The sequence below is a fragment of the Mya arenaria genome, chromosome 10, assembly GCF_026914265.1.
Source record: "Mya arenaria isolate MELC-2E11 chromosome 10, ASM2691426v1".
Lineage (NCBI taxonomy): Eukaryota > Metazoa > Mollusca > Bivalvia > Myida > Myidae > Mya > Mya arenaria.
The window spans coordinates 57,374,288-57,393,162 of NC_069131.1; the positions used below are offsets into that span (position 1 = coordinate 57,374,288).

The following is an 18,875-nucleotide window of genomic DNA, read 5'->3' on the forward strand; positions in this document are numbered from 1 at the left end:
AAATAGCAACGGAACTGTTTACATGAGAGACGTGAAAATATTGACGTTTTCAACAAACAGTTACCTCTATTAATATTCATCTTTTTATCAATTACGTTTGCATTTGTAGCAGTTTCAAGAAGGTAATGTATATGTTATCAATTCTGATATGTATCTCTTTCTTTTTTACGATTAATTACGTTTTAATTGGTTAAACTGTCGTCAATTCGGATATATACTTTTCGGATATTTAGGCAAAGTAATACATTCTTCAATACGCAGTGAATTGTTAACACAAACCTATAATCATTCTGACATCTTTGGAGCATTTATGCATTATAATATCACCTTGTCTATATTATAGAATCTGGAATTATGACCGATCAGGGATACTTTATTATTATTTTGACATTTCTTATGTCTGAGTTTGCTATGCAACAGTCAATTGTAGCCACTGCCCACCCCCAGGTCCGGGGGTATTCCAGGGAAAGCTGGGGAAATGGGCCATGTTTTTACCTTCCAGGTGGCCCCGCAGTGCCGGGTGAATACTGTGGTTTTGTCTTCAGGCCAAAAATAACGCAAAATGGGCCTTACCTAAGGGTCCCTAGAGTCCCTGGGCAACAAGGACATATGGCAGGGATTTTACCAGCTGTTTGTAAACACAAGGGGGGAATTTTACCCGGGCTTGGCTGAACAGAAAGTCAAAGTCCCTGCTATTCCCTGTACCTGGAGGGACATTGGTTACAATTGACTGGTGCACCAAAGTAAAAAAAAATCCTCTAAAAAAACGTTGACAGCCATATAAGTGGAATAATATAATAGATTCTTGTACAATAATGTCCAATTAACAAGTGAACACAACTCAGTAAGTGTGTGTGTTTTCAGTTGGAGGTAACGATGCTGCTGTTGTGTTCTTCTGTTCTCATGCTGGTGCTGTCTGTCAGTGGGCAATGTTTTGATTCAGGTACCTGCAGTTTCCACATTTTACTGTCCGTCATTCCCCATGTTTAAAAATAGATGCTTTTTGTAAATATAGCATGTGTTTGATGTAATATTGTTTTGTCAATGAATCTTCGTTTAATTTAATTATATTTGTTCCTTATTAAAGAAATTGTCTCAGAAACAGCTGATTTTTGCATTAATGACTTCAATTTAGTCACATAGTATTAAAAGATCTCAATTATTTGAAAAACTGCTGAAAATATATGAGACATAAATGAAAAAGGTTTTCAAAACGATCAATCTGTGAGAGTACAGCTTAAAAAAAATGATGAAAAGCTGCAAGATGGATAAATATGATAATTTTCTGTCCTTAATTATGCAGTGATATATTTAGTAAAAAATGTCTCTGTATTAACAGGTGAAAATGCTGTTGAGATGAAATTCTACCGTGCCTCAGCATCAACAGTGAGTTGAGTTACTTTAATGAAAGCCTAAGTAAAATATAAATACCATTCACAAGCGAATCCAGAGAGGGGGACACTTGTCCCCCCCCCCCCTCCCCTGATATAGTCCAAGTTTAACTTTTAATTCAATATAAGTGCAAATTTTTTAAAAAATACACCAAAATGCACCATTTTGTTACACTATTTTCTTCATGGACTAAAAACTGAAAGGTTGTGTACAAATATCAATGGATATATAAATCAAACACTCATTTGAGACAAAGACTGTTTTGTTTATTACAGTTGAGACAATGACTGTTTTGTTTATTACAGTTGAGACGAAGACTGTTTTGTTTATTACAGTTGAGACAAAGACTGTTTTGTTTATTACAGTTGAGACAAAGACTGTTTTGTTTATTACAGTTGAGACAGAGACTGTTTTGTTTATTACTGTTGAGACGAAGACTGTTTTGTTTATTACTGTTGAGACAAGGACTGTTTTGTTTATTACAGTTGAGACAAGGACTGTTTTGTTTATTACAGTTGAGACAAGGACTGTTTTGTTTATTACAGTTGAGGCAAAGACTGTTTTGTTTATTACTGTTGAGACAAGGACTGTTTTGTTTATTACAGTTGAGACAAAGACTGTTTTGTTTATTACAGTTGAGACAAAGACTGTTTTGTTTATTACAGTTGAGACAAAGACTGTTTTGTTTATTACAGTTGAGACAAAGACTGTTTTGTTTATTACTGTTGAGGCGAAGACTGTTTTGTTTATTACTGTTGAGGCGAAGACTGTTTTGTTTATTACAGTTGAGACGAAGACTGTTTTGTTTATTACAGTTGAGACAGAGACTGTTTTGTTTATTACAGTTGAGACGAAGACTGTTTTGTTTATTACAGTTGAGACGAAGACTGTTTTGTTTATTACAGTTGAGACAAAGACTGTTTTGTTTATTACAGTTGAGACGAAGACTGTTTTGTTTATTACAGTTGAGACAAAGACTGTTTTGTTTATTACTGTTGAGGCGAAGACTGTTTTGTTTATTACAGTTGAGACAGAGACTGTTTTGTTTATTACAGTTGAGACAGAGACTGTTTTGTTTATTACAGTTGAGACAAGGACTGTTTTGTTTATTACAGTTGAGACAAAGACTGTTTTGTTTATTACAGTTGAGACGAAGACTGTTTTGTTTATTACAGTTGAGACGAAGACTGTTTTGTTTATTACAGTTGAGACGAAGACTGTTTTGTTTATTACAGTAGAGGCGAAGACTGTTTTGTTTATTACTGTTGAGGCGAAGACTGTTTTGTTTATTACAGTTGAGACGAAGACTGTTTTGTTTATTACAGTTGAGGCGAAGACTGTTTTGTTTATTACTGTTGAGACGAAGACTGTTTTGTTTATTACAGTTGAGACAAAGACTGTTTTGTTTATTACAGTTGAGACAGATACTGTTTTGTTTATTACTGTTGAGACAGATACTGTTTTGTTTATTACAGTTGAGACAAAGACTGTTTTGTTTATTACAGTTGAGTCAAGGACTGTTTTGTTTATTACAGTTGAGACAAATACTGTTTTGTTTATTACAGTTGAGACAAATACTGTTTTGTTTATTACAGTTGAGACAAATACTGTTTTGTTTATTACAGTTGAGACAAAGACTGTTTTGTTTATTACAGTTGAGACAAAGACTGTTTTGTTTATTACAGTTGAGACGAAGACTGTTTTGTTTATTACAGTTGAGACAAGGACTGTTTTGTTTATTACTGTTGAGACAAGGACTGTTTTGTTTATTACTGTTGAGACAAGGACTGTTTTGTTTATTACTGTTGAGACAAGGACTGTTTTGTTTATTACTGTTGAGACAAGGACTGTTTTGTTTATTTCTGTTGAGACAAGGACTGTTTTGTTTCTTACTGTTGAGACAAGGACTGTTTTGTTTGTTACAGTTGAGACAAGGACTGTTTTGTTTATTACAGTTGAGACAAGGACTGTTTTGTTTATTACTGTTGAGACAAGGACTGTTTTGTTTATTACTGTTGAGACAAGGACTGTTTTGTTTATTACAGTTGAGACAAGGACTGTTTTGTATTACAGTTGAGACAAGGACTGTTTTGTTTATTACAGTTGAGACAAGGACTGTTTTGTTTATTACTGTTGAGACAAGGACTGTTTTGTTTATTACAGTTGAGACAAAGACTGTTTTTTTATTACTGATCAAGGGTTTTCACAAAATTTTAAATAAGTATGATATATGATATGATACTTCCTTTCCATACAGATGAATACAAAGCCTTTTTCTAGGTATTTTCAGTCCAACTTGCTTACATCTTATTAAACAAAGTTAAAAAGTACCTTGAAAATCATTGAACTGGGAATGAAAATATTAGGCTGGCAAAGCTTGTGAAGTATGGAAATATTGCATGATTTTAAAGAAATTCATCATAAAGAACTTGTCAGACTATTACCTGTGGGATGCCTCGATATATATAGATTGAAAAGACCTGAAATTATCATTCTTAAGATGTAAAGGAAAAAAATACATCTTCTTTCACAGGGCAATAAAACATTGCCTGTTTGTGTGATTTATACATATATTTTTTAAATATATTATTTAGCACTTGATGACATATTATTCTATTACATGACAGTTTGAGTCAGAAAACAGTCCCGAGGCAGTTATAAAGCACGTGATAAGTGAGGCCACAAGCTACTGTTCCCAAGTTTCAAACAGCTACTGTGACCTTGACGCATGTTGCTCAGACCCGTGAGTATTGCCAAATTATATCTTGTGAATGGTTCCCTATCTTATGATAATTTATATAAATCTAAATACATGTATGATTATGTCAATGATTTTGAACTTATGAATTTAATTTGTGATTTGCTTGATGTTGATTAATAATTAAAGCTGAAAGCTTACGAAATAGGAAGTTTGGGTCCTAATTTATAAAAAAAATCTCAGGAATTTTTTTAAGCATTGCTGTGCAGTTACTGATTTTGAATATCTATGGTCCCCTATTTTCTAGGTAGATAGTGAATGTCAGTTACCCATCTCAATTGATTTCAAAAACAATATCAAGATTTATATTGGTTTTTGTTTTGGTCAATCTGATTTCTGATATTTTATTATGTTGCTTTAAATTTATCAAATGAACAAGAGAACTTAAATTTCACATTTTGCAAAATATTGAGAACCTTTCAATTAGTTAATGATGATAATATAATTAATTACCCCCAGTACATACAAACATTTTATTTTAAAGTTTTTATTTGATTTTTATTTTACATTTGGATGTGAGAATTTGTTATAATGCTAAATAGCAGAAGCTAAGGGTCTGTGTTCATTTACAACCAGTCAATAAGAAAATGCAGTAATGAAATTATTATTACCCGGTGCATACAAAATTTCATTCTAAAGATTAAATTTTTATTTTACAATTGGATGCGAAACTTTGTCAGAGTGCTTAAATACCCGGTAGAAAGCGTACCGTCTGTGTTCATTTTTATAAATTAATGGACATATTTTACAGATTTAAAGATGAGCACGTGATTGAGGTGTCTGGATACCCACAGGATGAGGTCAAGGACATGTTGTACAAGATTTTCCTACTCAACCGGAACAGCTCCGAACCATCGTGTGCTGTCAGAAAACAGTATCTTCAGGGTTGGTAACATTATCATGTTATTAACAAACATATCAAATGATCGCTTTCTTCAAATAGTTAATATATATGTTGATTTAAAAAATAATGATTTGATAGTTCAGTGGTAAGGTGATAAATTTTCTGTGAGTAAAACATTCTTTGGAGTGGGTTACATTTTCATGATATTAATGAAACTATCAAATGATTGCTTCCTTGAATAGTTAAATATTATTTTCAAAAATAATAGTTTAATAGTTAGTTCAGTGCAGCCTTATTTTGATAGTAAAACAATTTAATTTGTGTTGTCTGAGGGTCAATTCTATGTCCCATATCGGTGAGAGAATTTTAATTTTAAAGAGATTTTTAATATTAAATGGATTAAGTAGTGATAAAACAATTCTTAACAGATATTTCATTCATGATGATGATTGACATTCCTAGGCTTGTTTTGAAGTAATACAGTATTTACCGATACTGGGACCATCTGGTGTCTAGTCCGTTGAACAAGTAACATCTAACTGTTTCTTAAACTGAATGTTCTTTATTCCTTTTTTGCAGACATTTTGGAGAACGCAAGGGAAGAAATCCATGATGAAACTGGCTACTGGATCACCTACATCGATGATGAGTTTTTCGGAATTCCCCCTAGCACTAAGCTCAACCAGATTATTATTCCAATCGCATTTGGAGTGGTTCTTATCCTCATTATTGTCACCATCATTCTTTACCAACTCGCGTAAGTGTTGTTTGCTTATATTGTACCTCACATTAATTACTTTGCCTTTATAAAACTACCTGTTGTCATCATAGTTATTCTGTAATATTATTCCTCACATAAATGTGTCCCTTCTTTGTATATATAAACCCGATCGGTCCGTATATCACTGTATTTTGATTAAAATACAGTTTTGTGACGTCAGTGGTCCATATTATATATTTGGCCGGTCCGGACCTCGCCAAAAATGTAATAATGGACCGCTGACATCATACATTTGGTAAGTGGGGTTTGCTATTTTCACAACAGCAAAAAGTTGTCGCAAGTAAACATTATAAGCTTTGCTCAATAAAACCCATTTAAATCGCCGCTTTAAACATATTGAATTGTAGTGAAAAATGTTCGGTATAATATAAGAAATATAACACACAACTTCAGGCCATATGGCATTATAAGGACCGGTCAGTCAGCCCCCAAAGGTCCATAAACACCTTCGGTTGCTGACTGCCACACACTGACAGTATGGTTTTGATCAGTTGACATGATACTGTCACATGACGCGCGCATTAAAATAAACTGAGGTGAAAAGCGCTAATTAAAATGTTTTTGTTTTTTTAATTTGCAACTTTTTCAAATGAAATGATTAATTAATAAATAGATTTAATTTGAAAGTTGTGTAATGGGGAAAGGATTATACGTAATTGTGTTCAGTGTAAAAAAATAAATATTGCATAAAGATTCTGGTAAATTATGTTACCCTCGGCTTCGCCTCTGGTAACAGTTTTTCCCTCATGTTGAAAATATTAACTGTCACACATGCGGTATTTATCTTATGTCTCATGTGATTATTTGGATTATTATACTTCACCTCTATAGAACCTATGGTAAAAACGCCAGAGTAGTTTTTTCGACTATCACCCTCTGCCGCACTGTTACCCCCTGACGTCATGAAAGTTTTTGTTCGATATAAAAAAATAGATATTGTCTGCCTTGAGGCTGACAGTGCATATTGGCATCCTTCAGAAAAACCCTTAATCTTGGTTTCACCTCGGTCGACAGTATTTACCTCAGGTTGACAATATGCACTGTTGACATGCAGTCAATATTTATATAATACTACTCTCGCATGCAGTCTTAAATAGATTTCCTGGCGCTAAAGGCTCTTATAAAACAAATTAGTCGAAAATCTGATCGTAGCCTTTGTTGACAATATTTGTTTGTATAATTAACAGAATAGCAGAACCCATGAATGGTGATAAAATATAATGTTAAACCCTCAAAACACGAACACTTTGCTTGACATTAAGTGTCTAGTGATAACATTATATCCTATCACCCTCCATGGCATCTGATATTTTATGTTTAAAGTTTTGTAATGATAATATTTCCAGTCAGAGTGAAAGCATCATTTTGTTTATTTTTTTTGTCTGCAATGAAAAAAACAACATAAAAACAAATGATGAAATTTCCAGTAAAAAGCGTGAAGCTGATGAGAGGCGACAGAGAATCCTAACACAACGTAAGAAGAAAAGTGATAAGAAAACCAACGAGCCATACGTGACCGAGAAGGGGACAGTGAAACCAGGTCATGAGCTCGAAACTCCGAGGTAAGTCTGGAATTCAACATAAGATAAAGATTTCCTGTAACCAAGTGTTCATTGCTTAACTTGGCCTAAGCCAGATTAGGATTAACCGCTACCTACACACTTTATGATAGAAGCATGAGTGATTTACATTATTTTTGTTATGTTTTCCGGAAATATAGTTCTTACTGTTACAGATCATTAATGACTGTTTTAAAACCCTCTAAAAGTTTGTAAAAAAGGTTACTACTAACTAAATCATTTCTTGAGATAATAAAAAGGTCTTTAGTAGCACAATGGTCATAGATATTTTTAAGTATAGTTTTTATGTAATTTCTTTGTGAATAAGTAACCTAAGTTAGCAGAGCGCAGCACAGCACCTGTGGTTTCTTGTTCACGAAGAATTTACTTAGTAAATGCAGTTTAGTTGATTCTGAATCATCATTTACAGTTGTTCTATTTACTATATACTATACAACAATATTTTTTATGATTTAAAAAAAGAAGAAATGGGACAATAAATGCCAACGAAATGTAAGTTAATTGTCTGTATATTCACAAAATGTATAACTCACCAATGCAAATAAGAAAAGGCTAAATCTATGAGTGTTTTTTTTCTCCTGCTTTATTACAAATGTATTACTAAATCACTCAGAATCAGTAGCAACACATTCTTTTTATGGCCTGTGAGCGTGTAAATTTTCTTAAAATTTCCATTTTTATTAACTTGCTTTTAAGTAAATAAATAGGTTTATTATATGCTTTTTGGTGGTTGATAGATTTAACAGTGAAATAAAAATGATATTTCACTGTTTCTTACAGTGAAATAACATTTTGATATTTTTTACCGCTTTGAAATTTAATTAAGCCCACCTTCAATTCCAAAACAAATGTCAGCGCGCACAGGGCTGGGACAAAAATTCAACGACATCATTTCCAAAAAGACATTTCGTTTGCATACAGATTGTCAAGCTTTTCTAAAAAAATTAAATGCCATTTCGTATCAATTTTAAGCATATATATAATATTTCTATTTTTTTGTTTCAGAGTAAGATCGCAATATATTTCAGCTTATAAACACCAAAAGTGAATATTTCACTCGTGGCTATGCCACTGGTAAAATATAACTTTTGCTGCTCACTCGGTGAAATATATTACAATCCTACACTAAAAACAAACAATTATCCTCTATGTATTCAGTGATTCATGTTGTTGTGCATCCTGATCCTATACTAATTGCTTTCCCTGATCATTCATAAATCAGTGCAACCCAAGATGCACTGTTTGTTAGTAATATGTGAATAAAGTTATGCTCCAGGGAGTCTTAGATTTCTGCTCAGGGCCCATAGTTGTGAAAATAGTTTGTCCAAAGGGATGCACTCAAGCAGATTAGGAACTGTACACTTTGCATTTATTATCAAAATTCTGACAGCCCGAAACTACATGCATGTGTTTATCACAACCCTGTCAAGGCAAAAACTACATGCATGAGTTGATCACACCCTGACAGGCCAAAACTACATGCATGTGTTTAACACACCCCAACAGGCCAAAACTACATGCATGTGTTTAACACACCCTGACAGGCCAAAACTACATGCATGTGTTTAACACACCCCAACAGGCCAAAACTACATGCATGTGTTTAACACACCCCAACAGGCCAAAACTACATGCATGTGTTTAACACACCCCAACAGGCCAAAACTACATGCATGTGTTTAACACACCCCAACAGGCCAAAACTACATGCATGTGTTTAACACACCCCAACAGGCCAAAACTACATGCATGTGTTTAACACACCCCAACAGGCCAAAACTACATGCATGTGTTTAACACACCCCAACAGGCCAAAACTACATGCATGTGTTTAACACACCCTGGTTTTTACCTCACTCAGCACTGTTTGCTTTTTTATTATTTTGCAGCGATGCCAAACCAAAGTGGTATGTACACGCTTGCCTTGATGTAGTCAGTCTCTGTGTAACTATATTATTTCTGTAAAGGCAAAATAAGAACATTAGTTTCTCATGCGCTACTGCATTTATTTTTTCATACCGGTACCCAGCTTGTTTTATTTTTAATTTCAGTTTTCATTTTAGACCAATATAAATTAATTGCTAGATTTTCATCCAGATTTTTTTTTATGGCAAGGGGTGATTTAATTTTTATATTTTCTAAGTTGAATGCTTTACCGTTGAATATGTTCATGCTCATTTTTAAGGGACCATAAGTATGTGTTTGTAGATAAACCCCCGAAAATAATTTGAAAATTCTCCTTTCTTACATATGAACGTTATATATTGACACTATAGGTATGAATAAACACCGTTCCCGGACATTCCCGGACATTCCCGGACATTACCGGACTGATACACAAATACAGACCCTATTTCAACATTTTGATTCGAGCCAATAAAATTTAAGGGGCACCAGAAAAGAGGGGATGGGCGGGGATGAAAATCTATCAATGAATTCATAGCCACCTTAGAACAATCATATGTTGACAGAAAAGGTCATTTGAAATATTACTATTCTGTTTTTTGGTAAGCTTCATGGTGCAGTACAACCCTGTTTTATGATTATTTTCAAGCAATTTTTATATCTGATTCAAATATATTAAAAGTACAAGAGTCAATAAAATAAAATTGCATGCTCTGTCGGACTCCTCAATTTTTACAACAAATGTGCCTGAAAAACAAACAACAACATATATTTTGAGAGAAATCTGAGTGGCAGCTTAATGGCTGTATTAGATAGTTTGGGTGAGATATAATTCCAGGGGCAATAATTAATTGTTGGTGATGATTCCCTGCTGCTTTTATTTTTTTCTCAAGGCTATATTTTTATCACATAAAAAGCATTGGAGCATTTGTAGGGTGTCAATTTAGTTAAAAAATGCTCTGGCCTAAAGATAAAAAGATGTACAGTACATTAAAGAACAAAAATTAGATTATGGTCAAATATCTAGATATTAAATCCTGCTTGTAGGAAAGAACCCAAGCCCAAGCCCAAGAGTACTGTGTAGGTATTAGTGTGTTCTGTGTAACTGATATAGTTTTATTATTGGGCTCACAGTTTTGAAAACAACCTCTGATATATTTGGACGGTTTACCTTGTCAGAATTTTAGCCCAAGCCCAAGCGTACTGTGTAGGTATTAGTGTGTTCTGTGTAACTGATAGTTTTATTATTGGGCTCAGTTTTGAAAACAACCTCTGATATATATGGACGGTTTACCTTGTCAGAATTTTTAACATATTACTATGTTGCAAGTAGATCGTGTAGTATTTCAATTTAGCAGTTAAACCGAAAGGACTTTATTCTTAGAAATAATACTTATTTCAACAATAATACCGTACACTTCATTGGGAACTTAGTAGTACAAATTACACATTAAAACACTGCAATAAATATATTAATAAATGCTATGATTAATAATATTACGAAATACTTCTACTGATGTATCGGCATACATTTGAGGTTGTTTTCAATAGAAAATAGCTGAAGGGTTCTGATTGATCCATTTAACCTGTGGGCTGGTTTATGCTGATTGTGTCGCAGTCACACTATGTATTAGTCTGGTTTAAATGTATTTATTTTTATACTAGACTGGATTCAACAGGCATCATCAACCTACATTGTACGTGTAGCTCAGAACAAATTAATTAATTGAACTTGCAGTTTTATATGTTTGTCAGAAGCTGTTTTGCTTTTGATGTTAATTTGTATTGTTTCTTGTTTTTAAAAATTATTTGTTGAATATTAATACTGGCTGTTACTGTGTGATTTTTATTCATATAATATGGGTAGTTTTAATAAATGCAAGCTCGGCTCTAGCACTGATGGTACTGACTTTACATTGAATGATATCGATTTCAGCGTGATGTTTTTTCTCATAAAACGTACGGAAAGTACACCATAGCTAAACAAACTATATTTTAATTGTAGCAACATAAGTAAAATATTATATTGTGTTAAATGTAGAATATATTATATATATTGACTTGAATATATAAAATAAACTCCTAGGAAAAGAACGTAAATGTGAATTGTTCCAGTAGGAATAAAACGATTGCAAAAAATTGATAGGTTTTTTGCTGCGTGATTTTATATTGCTGCGTGATTTTATTTTTTATAAATAGGAAAATATGGTAGAACAAATCACTAAAAAAATAATAAAACATAAGCAATTTCTTTTATTTTCATAATTTCATTTTCATTCAGTTTTAAGTACACTTATTTTATTTTCACTTTAAACTTCTTACATTGTGATTTAAATTACATAGTGCAAAGTTGACCCAAAATGGTGAGACCAATAAATTCCGATGATTGATTATGATTTTAGACGATTTTTTACTTTTATAATATTCCAGGAAGGAATCTCTGTACAAGGGTGGGCCCCGTAAAGGCAAATCCGATAGCAACGTCAGTGACGACTCCGCCATCAGGATGGACACGGTTGAATCGACCCGCCAGCGCCAGGGATACGCCTTCGAAAGCGAGCCGAATGGGGCTACCGGATATGGTAAACAGTTTCAAATAATCTCTAATACAGTTGAATCCTGTTGGCTCGAGCTCTCTTGGTTAAAACCCTAGCTAATGAACTGGATGAAAAGGACCGATTTCTTTATAAGGCCTAAAAAAAAAATGTGTCCGTTTTGGGTAATCCGACCCTACCTAAAAATGTGCCGACCCTAACTATTTTTTTTCCATTTCTGAGCAAAAAAAATATTCGTTAGCGAATAGAGAGTTACGAAGGGCGAATAAATGCAGATTTAATCAGAATTATTGTTTATATGATAAAACAAAGTCAGGCAATGACAGTAATGTAGGGAACACTGCCATGTGCAAGAAAACACTCTGAAATAACGACAGATTTTGAAAAAAAAAAAAAAAATCAAAAAAAAATCCCTACCTTCCCTACCTAGAAATTTTGGGAAGGTTACCATAAACAAACAATTTTATTTTTTTTGGCCTGATGAAGGTTAAAGCATTCCAGATAGGCTCGAACGTTCCGGTAGAGGTATTTTAGCCAGTCCATGGGAGTTCGAGTCAACAGGGTTCGATTGTAATTGTTTGCTCTATATAGTGACCTGTTTATTTTAAGGCATTTTTCTCTTTCACATGTTTAACAGAGGTACTGATATACGGTTAAAATAACATTAAGATTTGATTATGGTGTTCTAATTGTAAAATTTTCTGATTGAAACAGCTTTTTAATTTAAATTGAACATTAAGTTTATGTATCAAACTTGTTATTTTTTGTGTGCACATAATATCTAAATACTTTAAAGTTAAAAAAACCCGACTCTTATGATACTGTGTATTCACTGTTGTGTATTTATGATATATCATACATGTAAAATACATGTATTTCAATCTGATGAAATGATGAAATTAATGCACGGTTTAATTCATCAAAGTATGGTTACTTCATAGCAACTATTGATTGTAACTTTCAACAGAAAAATATATATGCAATGAAATTCAAAAGAGTGTAATTTATTTAAACATAAATTGAATCCAACAATTCATCTCAGTGATCATTTACATCAACATATATACAGTTACTTTTAAAACATCACGGGGCTGTATTCAATATAATTAGTATCCTTGGGCTGACTATTCAATAAGCAACTTGATTGAACTTAGATTAGGAACTACGGTAAGTGTTTTGATTGGCCTGTATATTTAGCTGACCAGTAGGCTGAATGGAATCACTGAGGCATGTCTAAGGATAAGAATAAGATCAATTTTGAATACTCAGGCCCAGGGGCTGTATTCATTACACAACTTAGATCGACCTTGAATTTAAGATTAAAAATTAAGTGTTTTGATTGGCCTATATATTTAGCTGACCAAAAGGCTGAATGGAATCACTGAGGCATGTCTAAGGATAAGGATAAGATCAATTTTGAATACTTAGTCCCAGATCCCTAGTCCTGCCAGTGAATTGATTAATTTTATTGGCAAATAAATTTCACATGCCAAGCAAAACACTTGGATTATTCCGTTAAATTCAAGTCTAATCTAAGTTGTTTATTGAAAACAGCCTCAGTTCTATTAATTTCAGTAAAAAAGCAAAATTCCAACAAAATTAGTTTAAAACTATATATCTTTTCTATTTCAGACCGTCGCCTGAAGCCCATTGACAGCGACCATGCTGTAGATGGTGTCGAGAAGAAGAAGAAGAAAAAGAAGAAGAGGTGAATAAAATTTATATTTTTTTTAATTAAATTGCTCTTTAAATTTTCTGAATAGAATGACTGCTTTAAGTATTAAAGCAATGAATTATGTCTCCCCCCATGGAGAGGGGGCATGGTAACTATTCATTTTTTTCTTTTTATTAAATGCTTAAAAGAGGATATAAAATGATGTTAATTTGTAGGTAATTTCAGAAGCGCACCAAATGTGTGCAAACAAAATGTCATTTCAGAAATGACATCTTTGAAATTGAATCCAAACCTTTTGCACCCTGAAGTTTGATTTTGACATGAGAACTGGTTTAAACTTAAAAAATATCAAACTTATATTACTGTTTGAAACAGTAAAATATAAAAAAAAAATACACAAAAAAATCATTATAAACCACCTTTCTGGTACAATTGGAAAACCTTGTCCATTATCCAACAGAATTGAAGCTTCTATCTCGAAGCTAATGTGGGAGATGGTCAAGTTGTTACGATTGCTTTTATGGTGGAATAGTAAAACTTACGGACTCTGAATACATTGTGACAAACATTAAGCACTTAATTTCTTTTAAAACAAACTAATTTAATTTTCCAGGTCCAAGTCCAAGGATGCTGAGAGGAACGAGGGCACTGGTGAGAATGATTTATTTGATCTCTTAATGTTGTATTTTGATGCAGTTTTAATTAACATGTTGTTTGTGACCTATCAATTATAATAAATACTTTGGAAATAAGCTTGAATTTTAAATTAATGATTTAGAATCTGATATATTTATGTATGTTCTTTTGGATGAGCAAAATATAACATAGTTTAGAGCAGACAAAAATAGAATACTTGGGGGGAAAAGATTTAAAAAAGCTTGTGAACAAACTGAGCGAAGAAATACAGACTTAGTCAAGCTATGAACTTTGGAATTGCATAAACCATTTGAGATAAGCAAATTTAAACTATAGCTAAGCTAAGAAATTCAGAATGAGATAAGAAACTTTGAGAAAGCTTAGCTTACAACTTGGGAATCTATTATGTATGAAGGAATAAGCTTAGCAAAGCTAAGTCATGTATTTTCTAAATGGGAAACTTAGAACATGGGAACTAGAAAATCAGGCTAAACTAAATATTTCAAAACTAGTATTCTAAGATTTTGAATAGGGAACTAGCAAATTTCTCGAAAATTCTTAAATCCCTTATAACAGAATTAAGCTGGGCTTACTATTTTTGTTTTCTATAATATACTTAATATTTACTGCTTTAAGAGTTTTTAGACGTTAAATAGAAATTCTCTGTAGGATAATCACAATAAACCATTTTTCATTTATCAAAGTCAATTTTAAGTAAATATTTTGGCTTCGAAAATTGAGCTTCTTAAGCCTGTTAAGCTTAAGAAGTTTCGAGAAATTGGGGCTAGCTAGCAAACGTTAAAGCTGCACTCTCACATATTTACAATTTTTACAGCTTTTTTATTTCTTGTCTTGGAAAGAGCAATCTTCTGCGTAAATATCTGCAAACCAATGATAAAAGATTACTGACAAAAGATCAGATCGCTGATTGTTATATTTCCGTTTGAAAATTAATGTTTTATGGCTTAAACCGTTGCTAACGGTTTAAGAAAAATGCATGAAACATCAATGTTTTAAATATAAAAATCTGCGATCTATTTTTTTGTCAGCAGTCTTCTATAACTGGTTTCCATGGATTTTTCGTAAAAATTAGCTCGTTCCAAGACAAAAAATGAAAAAGTTGTCAAAACGTTCAATCTGTGAGAGTGCAGCTTTAAGAACGGGTAAGCAAGTGTTTACATTTAAGCTCTTATTTGGGTAGCAATCTAAGCTAATTGCTTGGACAAACATTAATTGTCTATGTGGTAAAATTACTCCAGCATAATTGATGGGTCACATTGCTGTTAAAATAGTGTAATGTGTAGTGACTTAACACTGGCATATGTGAAACATTTTGATAATGAAAAGCATGTAAATATCCTGCATATAGCCATACAACACATATCCCTATATAATTATATACATATTTATTTAGTAAATTATTAATTTAATATTAAACATTACCTGTAGTTTGCTTAAAACAATATGCTTTTCTGTATCAACTAATAGATGAACAATCGGAAGGTAATGAGTTTGTGTAAGCTTAAAATTCCCTGATTGGGTTGATGGGCAGACTAAAGATCATATACTCAATAACATATTAATAATTCTATAATCCTTATGGTCCACATGAAATACAACAATTATATATGTGTGAATGTCTTCTATCTGAAACCTATTGAATTATGTTGTGATTGCAAAAAAAGTGCACATAATTCATTTCTGAAAAGTACATGTATACCAGTAATTGTTCCAAACTAAAAATTATTTTATTATTTTTAAATATCCATTAATTAAAAAAAAAAATTGGGATAATTTCAGTATGTTTCAGATGGATATTTTGTGTACACATTTTCCCTGAAAGTGTTCTGTCTGAGTCCTGCACTGTGTGTAAATTACACTTTTACCAATATATCTAGCACGCTGCTGTGATTTATGTGTACAAAAAAATATTCAAAAATGTAAGCATCTGTACAAGTTTTTGTATGACTTAAAGATTGATTAAAACTAATTTTTCACCAAGTTTTATATCATAGATGAATAAAGTGAAGGAATACCACTATCTTGAAAGGTTACGATCAAATTTCATACAACAAATACTGCTAAAACGAAGAGCAGACTGGAATGGACAAAGTAACATTTGTTTTGTTTCAAAATAAGCATCAGTATTTTATGCAGTCATTGGTTTCATTTTCAAAATTATTGTTCTATAGGCATCCTGCAATTACTTCAGAAACAAAGACTCTTGCCTAAAATTGTATGGAGTTATATGCCCCTTGAAAGGCTGCATGACCATGCATCAGCATTAATGATCCCTTCTTGCAACCCTCTTGTACTAACTTGTGATGTATTCATGCTCTGTGTTGATTTTGTAGACAGTGACATACAAGCCAATGGGTTAACAAAAACATCCGTTTGGGGCTACGATTTACAATAAATATTCTGGTTTGTTGCTCTGAAGGTCACCATTTTGTTTGCCATCTAGAAATGTTATTTTTATTTTTCTAGTATATAATGCTTTCCTTTATTCTATGCCATTTTTATTTACTTTGTAATTTCATATGACATTTACCATTTCTGTTTTGTAGTGATTTAGTGTGTCTGTTTTCAAATCAAAAAGTTTTGTCACAGCCTCGGTGTCATTGTCCTCATCGTCATGCAAAGACTTTTACCATAGATATAGCTCCAAAATATTCAAATGAAACTTGGTACACATATTGCTAGAGGCAAATGCACATTTTACTGTGATGTTTAGAAAGGGGCATAACTCCTGCTTTAATGATTACTGTGTTTTTCCTCTTGTTCAAATGAAAACACAATAAACGACCGCTGGCAATTCGCCCTGAGGCTCTCATATTTTCTCAGTTGTTCATGATAAGCCCTTCAGAAGTGTAATGATTTTTTAATTTACAAGTAAGTCTTTAGTAAGAAGATATATATTTTAAATACTTGTAATCTGTATACATACTGATAAGGCCATAATTTGTATGCCAAATTGTAATGTCACTGTTATGACTATGACAAAGTTGATTTGGTATAAGGCCACCGGCCTGTTATGGCATCATGATGTCATTTTTTTTTACGTTATTTCATTAACTGCTTTCACCTGATGAAGTCTAAATCAAGTCGGAACAGGTTGTGGAAGTGGTAGTTTGTCTTCTTTTTTTTATATAGATATCTAAGTAATCTTCAGAACCTACATAGAAGTAAGTTTCAATTTGGACCAGTTTGGACATCATTGTATTTATTTGCATTGTATTTACTTCTGATCTATGTTTTCTTTCTTTTTTAACGCAAATAGGCATTTTTGTATTTTATCATAGGATACTGTCCATAGCCTTCTTCCCTTGTTGACAGGACAGGGTTATAATTATACAAAAAATAACTATATTTGTTATTTAGAAATGATGTGGGTTTTTTTTTCCTTTTGTTCCAAAAGGATCATCTTAGAAGAATACGATAAGAGGCTAATTTAGCAGTTCTAAAAGAAATATTATAAGATTTCATTTTTAGCTCTACTGGCCAATAGCCAGAAGAGCTTATGCGATGGTAATGTGTACGTAGTATGTGCGTCCGTGCGTTCGTGCGTCAGTGCGTCTGTAAACAATTGCTTGTGAACACGATACAGTCTTCAGTTTTGATTGTATCTCGATGAAACTTGTACAGTATCTAGATAACCATTAGAGCTCGGTTCCTTTTGAAAACCAGCCAGACCCGCCCATGCATACCTAGATTATGGCCCTTGATAGTATAAAAAATGCTATTGTGTAAACAATTGGTTGTGAACACGATACAGTCTTCAGTTTTGATTGTATCTCAATGAAACTTGTACAGTATCTAGGTATCCATTAGAGCTTGGTTCCTTTCAAAAACCAGCCAGATCCGCCCATGAATGCCTAGATTATGGGCCATGAAAGTTTTAAAGAAATGCTTTCTATTTTTAGCCAGGTCTGTATGAGCGAATTCTATTTTTAGCCAAGTTTATATGTACATGTAAATTCAAGTCTAGAGTTAAGGGAGACAATTTGCAAGTCTAGGATTTTGAGAGACAATTTGCTTTTTGCTTCTGCAGTTGATTTTGTGAATTACTCTGCCTTGTTCTTGTTGAAAGCCCAAAGGCCATTTTTTAGCTTTTAAGTTCTGTAGTTTGTGCATTCATCTTAACAAAATTGGTTGTGAATGTTTAAGTTATGCACCTGGTGTCATTACTGGCCACACCCAGGGTTCACAGGTTTGGTAAACATAAATCTGGAAAGGTTTGAAAATCTTTTTGTGTGTTCGTGCATCCATCTCAGCACAATTGATTGTGAATGTTTGTTCAAATTGATCAATGTTGTCCTAGGATGCCCTTGACTTTGACCTTTTGACCAACTTTTTTTAACTTTTAAAACTACAGAAATTTTTACTAGGAGTACAGTTCTGAAAGCATTTTTTTGTCAGATGACTTTTACTTTGCACATATTAAAATAGTTCATGCGACTAATCTGCTTACAATACTTTCTGGGCTCAGATGTTGAATGTGCTACGTTTTCAGGTAACCCAAACACAAAACATAAACTATATGTCTTTTGCCTTTTACCCATACATACATGCTCTGGATTGATATTACCACAAAAGCCATGCCAGTAGAGCATAGGCCCTTTTGGGCCTCTTGTTTATGATATTCAATCAATTAATGGTATTAAGCATTCATACCCATACGAAGAATCTACCAAAAGTAAAAAGGAAATTAAAGAGAATAAGTGTACATACATTAATCATTGCTTCATA

General features: G+C 32.9%; 1 protein-coding gene across 7 annotated transcripts in view; it reads left to right on the forward strand.

Moving 5' to 3' along the window:
• LOC128206274 (uncharacterized) overlaps positions 1–18,875 on the forward strand; it is a 23,601-nt gene continuing 4,726 nt past the window's right edge. The window contains exons 1-14 of one of the 7 annotated variants that reach the window (XM_052908630.1): positions 1–122; positions 865–943; positions 1,340–1,386; positions 4,020–4,135; positions 4,902–5,035; positions 5,574–5,751; positions 7,203–7,337; positions 9,245–9,262; positions 10,308–10,340; positions 11,691–11,842; positions 13,448–13,523; positions 14,104–14,141; positions 15,615–15,629; positions 16,481–16,550. In XM_052908630.1, coding sequence (XP_052764590.1) covers positions 877–943; positions 1,340–1,386; positions 4,020–4,135; positions 4,902–5,035; positions 5,574–5,751; positions 7,203–7,337; positions 9,245–9,262; positions 10,308–10,340; positions 11,691–11,842; positions 13,448–13,523; positions 14,104–14,141; positions 15,615–15,629; positions 16,481–16,542 — 1,071 coding nt within the window. In that variant the 5' untranslated portion in view covers positions 1–122; positions 865–876 and the 3' untranslated portion in view covers positions 16,543–16,550. Of the gene's footprint in view, positions 123–864; positions 944–1,339; positions 1,387–4,019; positions 4,136–4,901; positions 5,036–5,573; positions 5,752–7,202; positions 7,338–7,820; positions 7,848–9,244; positions 9,263–10,307; positions 10,341–11,690; positions 11,843–13,447; positions 13,524–14,103; positions 14,142–15,614; positions 15,630–16,480; positions 16,551–18,875 lie in introns of all 7 variants that reach the window. The other 6 variants (XM_052908632.1, XM_052908635.1, XM_052908631.1 and 3 more) reach the window with 6 other exon arrangements.